The sequence below is a fragment of the Stenella coeruleoalba genome, assembly GCF_951394435.1.
Source record: "Stenella coeruleoalba genome assembly, chromosome: 3".
Taxonomy (NCBI): Eukaryota; Metazoa; Chordata; class Mammalia; order Artiodactyla; family Delphinidae; genus Stenella; species Stenella coeruleoalba.
The window spans coordinates 124,343,687-124,362,521 of record NC_137148.1 but is presented as its reverse complement, the minus strand read 5'-3'; the positions used below and the strand labels follow the sequence as shown (position 1 = coordinate 124,362,521).

The following is an 18,835-nucleotide window of genomic DNA, read 5'->3' as shown; positions in this document are numbered from 1 at the left end:
TACATCAAAGGTGCATTTATTAGTCAACTTTTAGTCATTTAAAGGTAATTCTCTGAGGACATCTTTAATTTATTTACCATGACCAGCTGAATGCCAAGTCATAGCTATATTTTCATAAATATCTTTCAAACCCATCTTCCTCCTCTTTATACATTTTTTCATCCCATTTCGGATTATTGCAGTAGCTTCTTAGTTATTATTCCTGTGTATTATCTTATCTATCAGGTTAATCTTTAAATATGTCTTTTTTCTTGTGTCCTCAGCTAAAAAAGCTTAAAGGGCACTGCATACTTTCCTTCCTCTTCCTAGATAGGGTTACTTCTGTCTAGCCTTGCTTTTTGTCAGCATTACTACGGCATGGACTTTGGCAAATGTAGGTTTAAGTCCCAGTTTTACCATATCCTGGCTGTGTGATGTTGGGTAAATGGATTAAATTCTCTGGGCCTCAGTTTCCTTATATTTAAAATGTGGATGTTGAATGTTGCCTTGCAGAGTTGCTGTAGGAATTAGATATAATGTAGAATATACTTCTGACACAGAATATGTTCTCAAAAAATAGGTGGTGTGTATATTAGGAATAGTAGTAATTGTAGCAGAGAAGGAAGTGGATAATTATTACAGTTAGAAAAATGCTATGTCACAGATATCTCCAAGGTACTATAAAAAACGAGGATGGAGTTCCCTGGCAGTCCAGTGGTTAGGACTTGGCTCTTTTACAGCTGGGGCCTGGGTTCACTCCCTGGTTGGGGAACTAAGATCCTGCAAGTCACGTGGCATGGCCAACAAAAACCCCCCCAAAAACAAAAAAACCAGGACAGAGATGGAGAACCAATCCATATCTCTGACAGAAGGGAGTCTCTCCCCTTTGGTCCCTATTCATGATCTCATGTTGATGCATGCTAGATTTTTTATGTGACAGCTCCTGGCTCTGAGAAACCAAGGGTCCTCTTAACAGTTGGGCCTCGGACTGGCATACAACACTTCCAATGTACTCTGTTGGTCAAACAAGTCACAGGGCAGCCCTGTGGGAAGGGGGCAGATGCCTTACCTCTGGATGAGAGAAGTGGCCATCCTTTTTTTTTTTTTTCTTATTTAACATCTTTATTGGAGTATAATTGCTTTACAATGGTGTGTTAGTTTCTGCTTTATAAGAAAGTGAATCAGTTGTACATATACATATATCCCCATATCTCTTCCCTCTTGCGTCTCCCCCCTCCCACCCTCCCTATCCCACCCCTCTAAGTGTTCACAAAGCACCGAGCTGATCTCCCTGTGCTATGCAGCTGCTTCCCACTAGCTATCTATTTTACATTTGGTAGTGTATATATGTCCATGCCACTCTCTCACTTCGTCCCAGCTTACCCTTCTCCCTCCCCGTGTCCTCAAGTCCATTCTCTACGTCTTTATTCCTGTCCTGCCCCTAGGTTCTTCAGAACCATTTTTTTTTTCAGATTCCATATATATGTGTTAGCATACAGTATTTGTTTTTCTCTTTCTGACTTACTTTACTCTGTATGACAGACTCTAGGTCCATCCACCTCACTACATACAAATAACTCAATTTTGTTTCTCTTTATGGCTGAGTAATATTCCATTGTATGTATGTGCCACATCTTCTTTATCCATTCATCTGTCGATGGACACTTAGGTTGCTTCCATGTCCTGGCTATTGTAAATAGAGCTGCAATGAACATTTTGGTACATGACTCTTTTTGAATTATGGTTTTCTCAGGGTATAGGCCCAGTAGTGGGATTGCTGGGTCATATGGTAGTTCTATTTGTAGATTTTTAAGGAACTTCCATACTGTTCTCCATAGTGGCTGTATCAATTTACATTCCCACCTACAGTGCAAGATGGTTCCCTTTTCTCCACACCCACTCCAGCATTTATTGTTTGTAGATCTTTTGATGATGGCCATTCTGACCTGTGTGAGATGATACCTCATTGTAGTTTTGATTTTCATTTCTCTAATGATTAATGATGTTGAGCATTCTTTCATGTGTTTGTTGGCAATCTGTATATCTTCTTTGGAGAAATGTCTATTTAGGTCTTCTGCCCATTTTTGGATTGGGTTGTTTGCTTTTTTGATATTGAGCTGCATGAGTTGCTTGTATGTTTTGGAGATTAATACTTTGTCAGCTGCTTCATTTGCAAATATTTTTTCCCGTTCTGAGGGTTGTCTTTTGGTCTTGTTTATGGTTTCCTTTGCTGTGCAAAAGCTTTGAAGTTTCATTCGGTCCCATTTGTTTATTTTTGTTTTTATTTCCATTTCTCTAGGAGGTGGGTCAAAAAGGATCTTGCTGTGATTTATGTCATAGAGTGTTCTACCTATGTTTTACTCTAAGAGTTTGATGGTGTCTGGCCTTACATTTAGGTCTTTAATCCGTTTTGAGTTTAATTTTGTGTATGGTATTAGGGAGTGTTCTAATTTCATTCTTTTACATGTAGCTGTCCAGTTTTCTCACCACCACTTATTGAAGAGGCTTTCTTTTCTCCACTATATATTCTTGCCTCCTTTATCAAAGATAAGGTGACCATAGGTGTGTGGGTTTATCTCTGGGCTTTCTATCCTGTTCCATTGATCTGTATTTCTGTTTTTGTGCCAGTACCATACTGTCTTGATTACTGTACCTTTGTAGTATAGTCTGAAGACAGGGAGCCTGATTCCTCCAGCTCCATTTTTCTTTCTCAAGATTGTTTTGGCTATTCAGGGTCTTTTGTGTTTCATACAAATTGTGAGATTTTTTCTTCTAGTTCTCTGAAAAATGCCATTGGTAGTTTGACAGGGACTGCGTTGAATCTATAGATTGCTTTGGGTAGTACAGTCATTTTCACAATGTTGATTCTTCCAATCCAAGAACATGGTATATCTCTCCATCTGTTTGTATCATCTTTAATTTCTTTCATCAGTGTCTTTTAGTTTTCTGCATACAGGTCTTTTGTCTCCTTAGGTAGGTTTATTCCTAGGTATTTTATTCTTTTTGTTGCAGTGGTAAATGGGAGTGTTTCCTTAATTTCTCTTTCAGATTTTTCATCATTAGTGTATAGGAATGCAAGAGATTTCTGTGCATTAATTTTGTATCCTGCTACTTTACCAAATTCATTGATTAGCTCTAGTAGTTTTCTGGTAACATCTTTCAGATTCTCTAACAGTGACAGATTCTCAAACAGTGACAGCTTAACTTCTTCTTTTCCAATTTGGGTTCCTTTTATTTCTTTATCTTCTCTGATTGCCGTGGCTAGAGCTTCCAAAACTGTGTTGAGTAATAGCGGTGAGAGTGGACAACCTTGTCTTTTTCCTGATCTTAGAGGAAATGCTTTCCGTTTTTCACTGTTGAGAACGATGTTGGCTATAGGGTTGTCATATATGGCCTTTATTATGTTGAGGTAACTTCCCTCTATGCCTACTTTCTGGAGGGTTTTTCTCATAAATGGGTGTTGAAATTTGTCGAAAGCCTTTTCTGCATCAATTGAGATGATCATACGGTTTTTCTCCTTCAATTTGTTAATATGGTTATCACATTGATTGATTTGCATACATTGAAGAATCCTTGCATTCCTGGAATAAACCCCACTTGATCATGGTGTATGATCCTCTTAATGTGCTGTTGGCTTATATTTGCTAGTATCTCTGTTGAGGATTTTTGCATCTATGTTCATCATTGATATTGGCGTATAGTTTTCTTTTTTTTGTCACATCTTTGTCTGGTTTTGGTATCAGGGTGATGGTGGCCTCGTAGAATGAGTTTGGGAGTGTTCCTCCCTCTGCTATATTTTGGAAGAGCTTGAGAATGATAGGTTTTAGCTCTTCTCTAAATGTTTGATAGAATTTGCCTGTGAAGCCATCTGGTCCTGGGCTTTTGTTTCTTGGAAGATTTTTAATCACAGTTTCAATTTCAGTGCTTGTGATTGGTCTGTTTATATTTTCTATTTCTTCCTGGTTCAGTCTTGGAAGGTTGTGCTTTTCTAAGAATTTGTACATTTCTTCCAGGTTTTCCATTTTATTGGCATATAGTTGCTTGTAATAATCTCTCATGATCCTTTGTATTTCTGCAGTGTCAGTTGTTACTTCTCCTTTATCATTTCTAATTCAATTGATTTGAGTCTTCTCCCTTTTTTTCTTGATGAGTCTGGCTAATAGTTTATCAATTTTGTTTATCTTCTTAAAGAACCAGCTTTTAGTTTTATTGATTGTTGCTATCATTTCCTTCATTTCTTTTACATTTATTTCTGATCTGATCTTTATGGTTTCTTTCCTTCTGCTATCTTTGGGTTTTTTTTGTTCTTCTTTCTCTAATTGCTTTAGGTGTAAGGTTAGGTTGTTTATTTGAGATGTTTCTTGTTTCTTGAGGTAGGATCGTATTGCTATAAACAATACAATGGAATTGCTTTTGCTGCATTCCATAAGTTTTGGGTCATCGGGTATTCATTGTCATTTGTTTCTAGGTATTTTTTGATTTCTTCAGTGTTCTCTTGGTTATTAGTGTATTATTTAGCCTCCACGTGTTTGTATTTTTTACAGACTTTTTCCTGTAATTGATATCTAGTCTCATAGCGTTGTGGTCGGAAAAGATAGTTGATATGATTTCAAGTTTCTTATGTTTACCAAGGCTTGATTTGTGACCCAAGATATGATCTGTCCTAGAGAATTCCATGAGCACTTGAGAAGAAAGTATATTCTGTTGTTTTTGGACAGAATGTCCTACATGTCCATCTTGTTTAATGTATCATTTAAAGCTTGTGTTTCCTTATTTATTTTTATTTTGGATAGTCTATCCATTGGTTAAAGTGGGGTGTTAAAGTCATCTACTATGATTGTGTTTCTGTCGATTTCCCCTTTTATGGATGTTAGCATTTGCCTTATGAATTGAAGTGCTCCTATGTTGGGTGCATAAATGTTTACAGTTGTTATATCTTCTTCTTCTTGGATTGATCCCTTGATCATTCTGTAGTGTTCTTCTTTGTCTCTTGTAATAGTCTTTATTTTAAAAAGTGTATTTTGTGTGATATGAGAATTGCTACTCTAGCTTTCTTTTGATTTCCATTTGCATGGAATATCTTTTTCCATCCCCTTCACTTTCAGTCTATATGTGTCCCTAGGTCTGAGTTGGGTTTCTTGTAGACAGCATATATATGGGTCTTGTGTTTGTATCCATTCAGCCAGTATATATCATTTGGTTAGAGCATTTAATCCATTTACATTTAAGATAGTTATCAATATGTATGTTCCTATTCGCATTTTCTTAATTGCTTTGGGTTTGTTATTGTAGGTCTTTTCCTTCCCTTGTGTTTCTTGCCTAGAGAAGTTCATTTACCATTTGTTGTAAACCTGGTTTGGTGGTGCTGAATTTGCTTAGCTTTTGCTTGTCTGTAAAGGTTTTAATTTCTCCATCGAATCTGAAGGAGACCCTTGCTGAGTAGAATAAACTTGGTTGTAGACTTTTCCCTTTCATCACTTTAAATATGTCCTGCCACTCCCTTCTGGCTTGCAGAGTTTCTGCTGAAAGATCAGCTGTTAACCTTATGGGGATTCCCTTGTATGTTATTTGTTATTTTTCCCTTGCTGCTTTTAATATTTTTTCTTTGTATTTAATTTTTGATAGTTTGATTAATATGTGTCTTGGCATGCTTCTCCTTGGATTTATCCTGTATGGGACTCTCTGCACTTCCTGGACTTGGTTGACTATTTCCTTTCCCCCATATTAGGGAAGTTTTTAACTATAATTTCTTCAAATATTTTCTCAGTCCCTTTCTTTTTCTCTTCTTCTTCTGGGACCCCTATAATTCAAATGTTGGTGCATTTAATGTTGTCCCAGAGGTCTCTGAGACTTTCCTGAATTCTTTTCATTCTTTTTTCTTTATTCTGCTCTGCGGTAGCTATTGCCACTGTTTTATCTTCCAGGTCACTTATCTGTTCTTCTGTCTCAGTTATTCCGCTATTGATTCCTTCTAGAGAATTTTTAATTTCATTTATTGTTTTGTTCATCATTGTTTGTTTGCTCTTTAGTTCTTCTAGGTCCTTGTTAAACGTTTCTTGTATTTTCTCCATTCTATTTCCAAGATTTTGGATATCTTTACTATCATTACTCTGAATTCTTTTTCAGGTAGACTTCCTGTTTCCTCTTCATTTGTTTTGTCTGGTTGGTTTTTGCCGTGCTTCTTCATCTGCTCTGTATTTCTCTGTCTTCTCATTTTGCTTAATTTATTGCATTTGGGGTCTCCTTTTCACAGGCTGCAGGTTCGTACTTCCTGTTGTTTTTGGTGTCTGCCCCTAGTGGGTAAGGTAGGTTCAGTGGGTTGTGTAGGCTTCCTGGTGGAAGGGACTGGTGCCTGTGTTCTGATGGATGAGGCTGGATCTTGTCTTTCTTATGGGGAGGACCACGTCTGATGGTGTGTTTTGGGGTGTCTGTGGACTTATTATGATTTTAGGCAGTCTCTCTGCAAATGGGTCGGGTTTTGTTCCTGTCTTGTAGTTGTTTGGCATGGGGTGTCCAGCACTGCAGCTTGCTGGCCGTTGAGTGGAGCCAGGTCTTAGCATTTAGTTGGAGATCTCTGGGAGAGTTCTCGCCGATTGATATTGCATGGGGCTGGGAGGTCTCTGGTGGACCAATGTCATGAACTCGGCTCTCCCACCTCAGAGGCTCAGGCCTGACACCTGACCGGAGCACCAAGGCCCTGTCAGCCACATGGCTCATAAAGAAAAGGGAGAAAAAAGAGAACGAAAGAAAAATAAATAAATAAATAAATAAAAAGTTATTAAAATAAAAGAATATTATTAAAAATACAAAAAATAGGGCTTCCCGGTGGCACAGTGGTTGGGAGTCCACCTGCCGATGCGGGGTATGCGGGTTTGTGCCCCGGTCCGGGAGGATCCTGCATGTCACAGAGCAGCTGGGCCTGTGGGCCATGGCCACTGGGCCTACGCATCCAGAGCCTGTGTTCCGCAACACGGGAGGCCGCAGCAGTAAGAGGCCCGCGTACCACAAAAAAATAATAATAATAAAAAAATAAAAGAGTAATAAAAAGAAAGAAGAGAGCAGCCAAGCCAATAAACAAATCCACCAATGATAGCAAGTGCTAAAACTATGCTTAAAAAAAAAAAAAAAGGACAGACAGAACCCTAGGATAAGTGGTAAAAGCAAAGCTATAGTGAGAAAAATCACACAAAGAAGCATACACATACACACTCACAAAAAGAGAAAAAGGAAAAAAATATATATATATATATAAAAAGGAAGAGAGCAACCAAATTAGTAAACAAATCTACCAATGATAATAAGCTCTAAATACTAAACTAAGATAAACATAAAATCAGAAACAAATTAGATGCAGAAAGCAAACCCGAAGTCTACAGTTGCTCCCAAAGTGCACTGACTCAATTTTGGGATGATTTGTTGTCTATTCAGGTAGTCTAGAGATGCAGCGTACATCAAGTTGATTGTGGAGATTTAATCCGCTGCTCCTGAGCCTTCTGCGAGAAATTTCCCTTTCTCTTCTTTGTTCGCAGAGCTCCTGGGGTTCAGCTTTGGATTTGGCCCTGCCTTTACATCTAGGTCACCTGAGGGTGTCTGTTCCCCACCCAGACAGGACGGGGTTAAAGTAGCAGCTGATCAGGGGGCTCTGGCTCACTCAGACCTGGGGGGTGGGAGGGGTCTTTAGCTGATCTTGATTGGAAATTTGGGCTCAGTGATCACCCAAGATGCTGTCTTCAGCCATCTCAGTTAGAAGAACTGGGCCTGGATTAAGTCTATGAGAGGATACTACATCTAATCAACCCCTTTGATTGTAGCCAGTATGGTCTTATCGTTTCCATTCACCTTTAGGGACCAACTCATTTACCTTTTGTTTCTTAGAATCAACTACTAAGAGAGATGTTGAACCCAGTGGCTTCTATTTTATTTGTTAAATAATTTAGAGTCCCTGGTTCCAAAATGTATTTAACTTTGTTTACAGTAACATGCATGAAATAAGTATATGTATACATATAAGATCAGAGGGTCTGAGAATAAAAATAGTAACTGCTATTTATTAAGCTTTATGTGCCAGGAACTTCCTAAGTTTTAAACGTATTATTTCATCAATTCCCACAGCCAGTCAATGAGCTGGACATAATGATCTCCACTTTACAGATGAGGAAACTGAATCTTGGAGAGGTTAAGTAACTGATCCCAAGACCACAGAGTTGGTACCCAGATGCAAAAACGTATGATGACTGCTAAAATCTCCTCTGATTCTGAGAGTCTAGGGTTCCAGGTTGTTCTGTTTGCTCTTTCTGCCTTCACTGTGCTTGGGAGGGCAGGAAGTGAGGAGGAAGAATTTTCCTTAATTGCAGGTAGAGTGGGGAAGAGATTAGCATGGAACTTAAAATACATGACTGCCTTCTAAGAGTTGTCAAAGTAAATTGTGTCCCCAGAGACATTTAAAAGCAATTTGCTCACACATTTACACATGGCTGTGGTTGGGGAAGCTGATGGCTGGTCTACCAAAGTGGGTTTTAATGGAGTTTTGTGAGCAATACTTAGAACTGTTTTGCATAAGATATTACTTTGTAAATATCCTTGCTACATTTTAGTTAGTCCTGACCATCTGGAACCTCACTTGTCATTTGAACATTTACTTAACCACTGTGTAAAAGTTTTCTAGTTAAAAAAGAATGCCAATTGTCCAATGGAAGTCTAGAGAACAGACCTAATAGATTAGTCCTGAGATGAGACAGAATTGGTTTTTCTGATGAATACTATCCACCTAGCCTGTGAACCAACCACTCTGTCTCTTGAGTTTGTTGTAATTCAGCTCCTTTGGTAGAGCAGTGTTGATTGTGATGGACATTTTCCAGTTCAAAAAGAACTTTTGGTGATTCCTCCGAGTATAGCACTCCTCTAAGACAGTAGTTCTCAAAGTGTGATCTCCAAACCACCAGCAGCAACATCACTTGAGAACGTATCAGAAATGCAAATTCTTGGGCCTCATTCAAGATCTGCCTACAATCGGTGTTTCAACAAGCTCTCTAGGTGATTCTGAAGCACACTATGTTGGAGAACCATTGCTCTGAAATCTGCCCTTCAGCCAGTTTTCTAGGCTTACTTCTACTTCCAAATAAACACTCTACCATCCAGTTAACTTGTACTCTGTTATATTTATATGGGTATGTGGATACATGCATGTATATTTATAGATGGATATATATTTATATATATACAATTTCTGTGTCCAGGTCTTTGTCCATGCTCTTTATAGCAACTGGATTATACTTTCTCCTCCACTGTCCTTGCCCAGTCTCTGAAATCCAACTTAAAAGACACTTATTGGAGATAGCCTTTCCCCATCCCTCTACTAGATATGACCTTTCACATCCCAAAAACCTGGTTCCACATTTTAATGTAATTTATTTTAATTGGTAGTTATTCAGGGTTTACTATTTATTCAGCCCTTTTGTGAGCATTACTCTATATCTAGCATTGTACTAGACATTGAGGATACAATTGTGAACAGGCAAACATCTCTGGAACTTATAAATCAGTTAGGGGTAGACTTTTCTCACCTCCTGTCCTAGATCATAGCTCTGAGAAGGTGCAGGTGTCTTGTACTGCTGGGTGTCCCACAGGTTGTATTAAGTTATGGCAGGCAGGATAGAAGGTGACGTTCTTTCTTTTCTGGTCTGTATAGGATACACCAGAGTATTATGGTCTCCTTGTGGCTCCCACTCTTAAGAGGGAATGGCACACTGTAACATACAGAGGACACAGAGCCCCTGCTGTTGGTGAAAATCACCTCCTCTAAACCGAAGTTTCTCAAATGTGGCACTACTGTTCTTGTAGACCAGATGATTCTTTGTTGTAGGGGGCTGTCTTGTGCCTTGTAAGACATTTGGCAGCATCCCTGATCTTTACCCACTGGTTGCCAGTAGCATCACCCTTTCCAGTTATGGCAACAAAATATGTCTCCATACATTACCAAATATCCTTTGGCATGCAGAATCAACCCTGGTTGAATACAACTGTGAATATTTTTACCTGCAGAAAATAAAACTTAAGAGGAATGTAGAAGCTCTCTTCAGATATCTGTAGGAGTACTGTGCAGAAGAAGAATTAGAGATAGAAATTTTAAATTGAGACAGAGGGTAAAACTGGAAGTTACAGAAAATCCATTTTGGAGGAGACCTTTTTAACTTCAGGAGAGCCTTGAGTTTAGAATGTACTGTTGTAGGACTTGGTGAATTCCCAGTCCTTAGTGCATTCATGCAGGCTTGGATATACCTCATTTTAGAAGGGACTTGGGGATTTCAGGATTTTGAGGATCCTTCAAGTTTTGAGATTCAATATTTTTATGTTTCCAAAGTGGCTTGTAAAGAATTAGAATAATCCCTTGGGGATTTTGGGAAGGTGACAGAGTGAAGTGATAGTAGTGAAATTAACCTTCTGATCCTTGTGTCAGGCTGCCTGGGCCAGATCCCAGCTTGGTTCTTACCACCAGTGGGACCTTGGACAAATCTTAGCACTTCTGTGTTTCTGTTTCCTCATCTGTGAAAGGGGTGCATTTATAGTTCCTATTTCAGAAGTAGTTGTGAGGACCAAATGAGATGATACAGGTAGACCTCTTGGTAAGTAAATGAAAAGTAACTCTTATTATTAACTCAGCAAGTGTGCTTTGCCTAAACTCCAAATAACTTGCAAATTTAACTAGCTACTTCTGTGTATTTGTGTTGTACATGTGTTTGGGAGGCAGTTCATAATAGGACAAACATATTTGTTATTAGCACTGGTAATATAATCCAAATGTAAATATTAAAAAGCAACCATGATAGGTAAAGATCAAGTTTTCTAATTTCTAACTGGTCCTTGATCTGTAGACAAAAGTTAGCATTTTAAGGGTCAGTTAACACTAGAACTCAATTTTATTATTATTATTATTTTGCGGTACGCGGGCCTCTCACTGTTGTGGCCTCTCCCGTTGCGGAGCACAGGCTCCAGACGCGCAGACTCAGCAGCCATGGCTCACGGGCCTAGCCGCTCCGCGGCACGTGGGATTTTCCCGGACCGGGGCACGAACCCATGTTCCCCTGCGTCGGCAGGCGGACTCTCAACCACTGCGCCACCAGGGAAGCCCTAGAACTCAATTTTTATTAATCATTTTATTGAGTGATGTTTGTTTTCACATACTTAATTTACACTCTTGAATGCAGCCTTCAAGAGGATGTTTATTTTTCAGATCCTTTGCTAGAAAGCAAAGATTGGAAAGATATAAGGAAAGAAATTAGAAGAATATGAGGTGGCTTATTTATGGCAGCTGTCTCAAGGATGCCAAGGCCTTGGTAAGAATCTTGGGCCCATAAAATCGAGTGCTCTAATTTGAGCTCCAGATAAAAACCTTATATTCTCTACTCCGTGCCACTTAAAAATCATATTATTTTTACTGTAAGATATAGCACCAGATTGAAGATGTAGAGGAGAAGATTTAAGTAAAACACATACATAGACAGAATGTGGTATTTTTCTTATTCATCCTTACTATTATTCACAATTCAATCGGTATAATTTGAAGAAAATGAAATTCTTTTTTCCTTTTACTTATTGCTAACTTTTAAGGTAGGAAATGAAGGATTTTTCCCAGGCTTGCCCAGCCACCTCACATCATGCAAGAGTAACTTTCTACAGCTCTCTGTGCAAGAAACCATGGCTGTGTCCCACCTTAGCCCCCTGGGAAATGAGCTGTCCAAGGAACTTTATTGCAAGCACTCATTGTCCAGGGCACTGACTATGTATGTAAATGCATAAGGGATTGGTAGCATGTGTACTACATCCACAGGATTCCCCTTGAAGTTGAATTTCAAAAGGAAACCCGTCACCATTATTTATTTCTCTGTAGCAGCAGCTCCTAATAGCCTAGGGTAATGCAAATTAAAGCATAGAACATTTGGACAGCAGAACTTGGGGATTTCTTATGGTTGACAGGATATTCATCATGCCATGGGAATCAGACAGTCACCTGCCAAGTTAGACTTAGAAAGAAAGGCTTTCATAAAAATGTTATGAGCACCAATATAACCATGTATTCAAATACTTTGAATATAATCTACATGTTCTTCTGTAAATTCTATTGTCTTCCCAACATAATCCTCTAAACATCCATATCTACTTATGGAGGTCAGAAGAACATCTTGCTTCCTCAAATATACCTTTTGTCCTGCAAGGTGTTTAATTTGGCTTTGTCTTTTTGAATTTTTAGATTTATATGACAATGGAGATCCAACCCAAATTCCTAAAGTCTTATCTTTACCCAATATCTTGACATCTGTTCCAAACCTCAAAAATTATAAATTATACAGCAAAGGTAGGGGGGATATCTATTGGGTTAGCCAAAAAGTTCCTTTGGGTTTTTCTGTAAGATGTTATGGAAAAACCCAAACTAACTTTTTGGCCAACCCAATATTTTTCACTTATCCCTTGATTGCCTTCTTTGGGTTGGTAGATGAAGGGATGCTATAATTTGAGCTATGATCTGGAGGTATATTGAATAAAAACAAAGGTATTCTTACTTAGAACAAAGCATCTATGAAGGACATATCTGGCATTCAAAACCATTTTTATTGAGGCAAGGTACTTTGGTTGCAAGTAACAGAGGCTGCCTTTAGCCAACTTTGTTAGCTTTTGCTAGGGCTATCATAACAAAGTACCATAAACTGGGTGGTCTGGAACAACAGGATATTTATTGTCTTACAGTTCTAGAGGCTAGAAGTTTGAAATCAAGGTGTTAGCAGGGCCCTGCTCCCTCTGAACCTGTAGGGAAAAGATTCTTCCTTGTCTCTTCTAGCTTCAGTTGTTTTGCTGGCAATCTTTGGTGTTCTTTGGCTTGTAGAAGCATCATTTCAATCCTCTGTCTTCACAATGCCATCTTCTCACTGAGCATATCTGTCTGTGTCTAACTTTCCCTTTTTGAAAGGATTTCAGTCATGTTGGATTAAGGCCCACCCTAATGGCCTCATTTTAATTTTATTACCTCTCTAAAGATCCTATTTCCAAATAAGGCCGTATTCCAAGGCACCGAGGGTTTGGATTTCAACATATCTTTTGGGAGATGGGGACACACTTGCACACATAAGATCAACTTAAGCAAAAAGGAAATTTTGTGGGAAAATATGAGGTGACTTATTTAATTGAAGGAAGACCTAAAGAATGAGGACCCAAAGGGGCAAGAGCATGACTGCCCAGAGATCCAAGGAGCAGGAGCTACTCTCAGCCCCACCAGGAAGCTGCTGTGGGAATAGAGGAACCTTCTCTGACTTTGCCATTTTTGCATCACTCTGCATGACATTCAGAGTCCCAGGAAAATGTCTGATTGGGTCACTCCCCGGCTGGAAAAGTCAGTCCCATCATTTTTTTCCCCAGCTACATGACAGCAACAGAGAAGAGAATTCCCAAAGGATTTGGGATGCTATTACCAAGAAAAAGGAGGAAAAATGGTAAACGTACAAAACCAGTATCTAATCTAGGCCCTCTAGCAGGAAATAAGGAAGGGAGCAAAATTTGAAGAAAAAAGTATATTTTTATGTACTCCAAATTCATCAGCTCTATGTTAGTAAACCTCTGATGATTGTTAATACAGCCATTCAAGGAAAACTTGCCACTGTGATATAATTTGCCTTTCTTAAATAAGTGATGAGTGTGGAGAGAATTCCAGCTAATCATGGTTCTTTCCGTTACTGAGTTAGCTTTAGTTAGATTTGGCTACCATGTCAGTTTTACAGGTAGAGAAAGTTAGTTCCTGAGTAATTCCCTCTCCCATTGTTTGGTCTGTTGTTCTATACTCCGGTCCAGATCAGGATACCCCACTGTCTTGCTGGCCACAGGGAGCTCCCTGGTACAATGTGGTTAGCTACTCTTTGATGCCCTGTAGGGAAGGGTATAATCCCCTTGCAGCGCCTGAGGCACGCTCTTCTCATGCTTTAACACTAGGCTCTCCTTCTCATTGCACCCTCTCTCCCAACTCATCCTACCACCACCTTTTCAAAGAATATAGCCATTGTTCTATTAAGTTATGCTTTGAATTAAGAAAAGAAAGGAAGAGGTTGTAAAAATTAACAAAGTGAACTGCATAAAATGAGGGATATAAGGGGGTGGCTCATCATTAAATGGTGAAAAATCTTAAAGAATAGACTTAGCCCCCAGGCTGTCTCTTTGCATTTTTTCTTTGACTCTTCCAAAGACAAATGGCTGATAGAACTACCATGGTATTTTGCCTGTTGCCAGTTCAGTGAACTTCCTGGGCATGGAAGTAGTGATCTCCATGACTGGAACAACATACAAGGAGCAATCTGGGAGTTAAAGACCAGATCATTGAGTTTGGCAAGTTGCACCTCTCTCTGGAGATAAGAAGAAAGTTAGTACTCTAGGCAGAATCTGGGCTCAGGAAAGCGTGAGCAGAGAGTCCCATGAGAAGATCGGACCCTGATAAATGGGGATGAGATGGTCTCTACCAGTAGGTAGGAAATGATGGAGCAGGAAATATTTGGAACTTGACATTCTTGGCATCAGAGAAACAGTTAAATGGTTCAGCCCAGAAGTAACACATGTCAATTCTGTTCATGACTCGTAGGCCAAGTCACTCGGCCCCACTTAACCACAAGGAGGTCAGGAAGTGCATGTGCCCAAAAGGGGGAACTGGACATACCTAGCAAACAGCAGTAATGACTTCCACTTGTCAAAATGCAAACTCCAGATTCCTCCCTAACAGGCTCTAATTCAGGAGATCCTTGGAATCTGCATTTTAAGTAGGTCTCCTGAGGTGAGTCTGATGCAGGGGAGAAGGGCGGAATTTTTGGACCACAATTTAAAGAACACTGACTTAGAGCATCACCTCAGTATAGGTAGGTGATCAAGAGGATGGGGACAAGTTTGAGATACTGTTCTTAGAGCTCAGATATAGGGCCAACCCTGGGTCACCTCAAGTTGTTATCAGAGAGGACTGCATACATCTAGACACTGAGGCCCAGAGAGCTGGACAGAAGCTCTTAAAATGCCCAGGCATGAGGGTAGTGTTGGATCCGTGTCTGAGACTGAGAAGACCCTCAGGTATATGTTGAGCTTCTCAGATATTGGGAGAGGAAGAGGGATATGGGACCAATGCCTGGTTCTCATATGTATGATCTAAAGTTTATATTTATAATAGTAGAAACTCTTTGACCAATATAACATTTTATTGTACCATTGCTTTTTTCTTTCCTCTGTTCTTTTCCCACTTCTCTCTCCTTCTCCTTCACTTCCTCAACTACCCACTCACCCCATTTCCCCCCATTATTTTCTCTTCCTTCCTTATTTTTATTCTCTACCTCCCCCTCTAATTTTCCTCTTTCCCAATATCTCCTCTGCTTATTGCCCTTCTCCTTCATCCTTCTCCCCTCTTCTCTCTCATCAATTATGCTCCCTCCTTCTCCCTCTCATCCATCCTTTCCCTTGGCACCCCCCTATCCCCTCTCCAGGTATTATGCCATCTGCTGCCAGCCTTTGGTCTATAGGAACAAGATGACCCCTCTGCACATCGCATTAATGCTGGGAGGCTGCTGGGTCATCCCCTTGTTTATCTCTTTTCTCCCTATAATGCAAGGCTGGAATAACGTTGGCATAATTGATTTGGTAAGTACTCGTGCAGACCCCACTGGTTTACTGTCTGACTAACTTTGTTTGCTTGGGATTCTAAATAAACAATGTCAGGTTAGGTGGATATTCTAAGAAAGATTCTGGTAGCGGTCTGAGTAACAACAATAACAAACAAAAAAAGCAGGCTAACATTTTCAAAAGCTTACTGCATGCCAGAAAGTACACTATGTACATATAATCCTTACAGCATCCCTTTGGGAAAATTACAATACTTTTCCCCCATTTCACAGATGAGAAAACTCAGGGTCAAAAAGTGAAGTAACATGCCCAGTGTCACACAGCTATTGAATAGCAAAACAGGTGTTCAAAGCTTAGCAGACATACTCCAGAGCCTGAGGGAAGTGATGTGCCCCAAGAGGCGTTCATCTCATTTCATGCTGAGATCCTATGAGGCTTACAGTGACCCACAGAAAACCTGTCAAGGAGGTGGGGGCTTCTGGAGAATGTTTGGGCCAGAAGTCGAGAGAACTGGACCCTGAGCTCAGCTCCATCCCTGACCCACTTCCTGAAAGTCTGTGATGAGAAAATTCATGGGTCCTCAGTGGGAACAGTGTCTTCCAGTGGTGCAGGAGAACAACACGTGGCACAGGTGCCAGGCTTCTGCCAAGCCCTGTCTAGATGCTCATGAAGAGTTTCCAGCTCTGACATACTATGTTTTTAATATCAAACTTGTAATGAAGATCGAAAGCTATGGTCTGGATCCATTAGCAGGTATGTATATTCCCTAAGGAAGTTGTCAGGCAATCACTTTAAAATGGATCCCAGGACCGTGTTGTGGTAGGGAGGGGAATGGGGAGGAGAGATTGAGAGTGAGCTCTGGCCCAAGAGGACCAGTCAGAGTAGGAGCTGCCCCTTCCTCTCTCCATCCCATTCCTAGCCCCTAATCTTGCCTTATTCTTTGTCCAGGAAAGGATATCCAAACCAAGGCTGGGCCAGGATTTGCATGTGGTATGTCAGAACGAGAGTTCCTTGGGCTTCTGAAAGAAATGCTGGGCACAGAGGAGCGGAGAAGTGAAAGGGGATCCGTACAAGGGAGACTGTATTGATATTTTCTTAAATCCTGTCCCTCTTCTTTCAAACTTTCATTTTTATCATTCTTGGGGGAAATGAGATTCAAATTTCGAATAACCAGTAGAATAATAATTATAATGGCCAACAAATGTTGAACACTTACTGTGTGCCTAGCCCCGTGTTAATTTAATCATTATTATCTCGCTCAGGCCTCACAATAATAGTATATGTAAATCCTGTCATTGTCCTCAGGAAACTGAGGGTCAGAGAGGTTAAGTCACATTGTTAGAGAGTGGTGGTGACTATATCTAAGCCCAGACTTACTGGACTCCAGAGTCTGTGTTCTTATGTTTGTGCTAAACTTAATCCCTAATGGAGAAGCCTTTGGAAGCATAATCTTCTGTGCATTAAAACTTGTAGCAAGGGTACAGCACTCTTACCTTCTGACGTAGAACTTTCAAGGAGAATAACCTAGGGAATTTTGTTCATTTGTGAGAGTGAGATAGAAGCATCCCCTGTTTACTTCATGTAACTGAATGGGGCATCTGCTTACTGTTAACCTGCCTAGTATTTGCTCCATGGTATTACGATTGCATTTCATATCTTTTTACTCATTTGCACATTGAATCTGCCTAGAGGGAAACTAGCATAACCCAGATGTTCATAACACATGTACAGTTGATCCTTGTTATTCATGGTAATTAGGGTCTATAAAGCTGCTGCAAATACTGAATTAGCAAATCATGAATCTTTGTTCCTAGGTGAAATGTGACTTAAGGCAAGTAATACTTAGGTAAAAAGAGATTTTGTAATGATTAAAAATGTCAGTTCAATAGGAGGATATACTATAACCTTACAATATATCAATACTATAGGACAAGATACTAAATGTGTACACAATGAATGAAATAGTGTGTTATGTATCAAAATATATATGATACATATCTCTGTTCATGTGTATCTTCACACTGCATGCATGCTGACCTCCGGAAGGGAAGAGTCATTGGGTTACACAGCTCTCTTCAGCCAAGGACTATTTCTAGAGAAGGCTGGTAACTAAGAGCTGTCAGCAGGCAGAGTTTATAGGTGGAAAAAAAAGTCTCAATTCTTAAGAGGGATCTAGTATATCACAGTATCCAATACAAATGAGGTTTATGCCAGGAATTTAACACAATCAATGTAATTCACTATGAATAAAAGAAACAAGGGAAAACCCACATGATCATCTCATTACTGCCAAAAATGCATTGACAAAATTCAATATACAATCATAATTTTTTTTATGATGATGAATGTGTAAGTATACACAGAAATTTTATTTATTCTTTTTTTTTAACATCTTTATTGGAGTATAATTGCTTTACAATGGTGTGTTAGTCTCTGCTTTATACCAAAGTGAATCAGCTATACATATACATATATCCCCATATTTCCTCCCTCTTGCATCTCCCTCCCACCCTCCCTATCCCACCCCTCTAGGTGGTCACAAAGCACTGAGCTGATCTCTCTGTGCTATGCAGCTGCTTCCCACTAGCTATCTATTTTACATTTGGTAGTATATATAAGTTCATCAAACTAAGAATAGAAGGGAACTTTCTCAAATAGAGTGCATTGACAAAAAACTTACAGCAAGTGTCATACTTAATAGTAAAATATTGAAAGCTCCTCTCCTGAAACCAGGACAGTAACAATGGTGTCCACTATTACCCCTTTTATTCAGTATTGTACTGTTGATCTTATCAAGTTCAATATGCAAGGAAAATTGTATTAAGACTGGAAAGGAAGAAGTGAAATTGTCATTATTTGCAGATCACATGAGTATTCATGGAAAAAATTCAGAAGAATCTAAAGATGAAATATTAGTTACTAATTTAACAAAGTTCCTGGATACATAGCCAATATACAAAAAATTTTCACTGAGTTCTGTGTATTAGCAACAGACAATTACGAATAAGAATTTTAATGTAGTACTGTTTGCAATGGAATAAAAATAGAAATACTTAGGATTAATCTAATAAAAGATGTGTAAGATATTTACACAAAAATGTAAAATATTACTGAAATTCTAGAAGACTTAGGTAAAGGGAAAGAATTATCATGTTTGTGAATTGGAAGACTTAACATTGAAAAACTGTTATTTTTCCTCAGTCATTCTATTCTAACTCCAATC

At 39.3% G+C, this 18,835-nt stretch overlaps 1 protein-coding gene across 3 annotated transcripts in view; it reads left to right on the top strand.

Annotated features, from left to right (window-relative positions):
• HTR4 (5-hydroxytryptamine receptor 4) overlaps window positions 1-18,835 on the top strand; it is a 369,414-nt gene that overhangs the window by 300,048 nt on the left and 50,531 nt on the right. For 2 of the 3 annotated variants that reach the window (XM_079916531.1, XM_079916530.1), the window contains exons 7-8: window positions 15,477-15,630; window positions 16,561-16,602. In XM_079916531.1, coding sequence (XP_079772657.1) covers window positions 15,477-15,630; window positions 16,561-16,602 — 196 coding nt within the window. The remainder of the gene's footprint in view (window positions 1-15,476; window positions 15,631-16,560; window positions 16,603-18,835) is intronic. The other variant, XM_079916532.1, reaches the window with a different exon arrangement.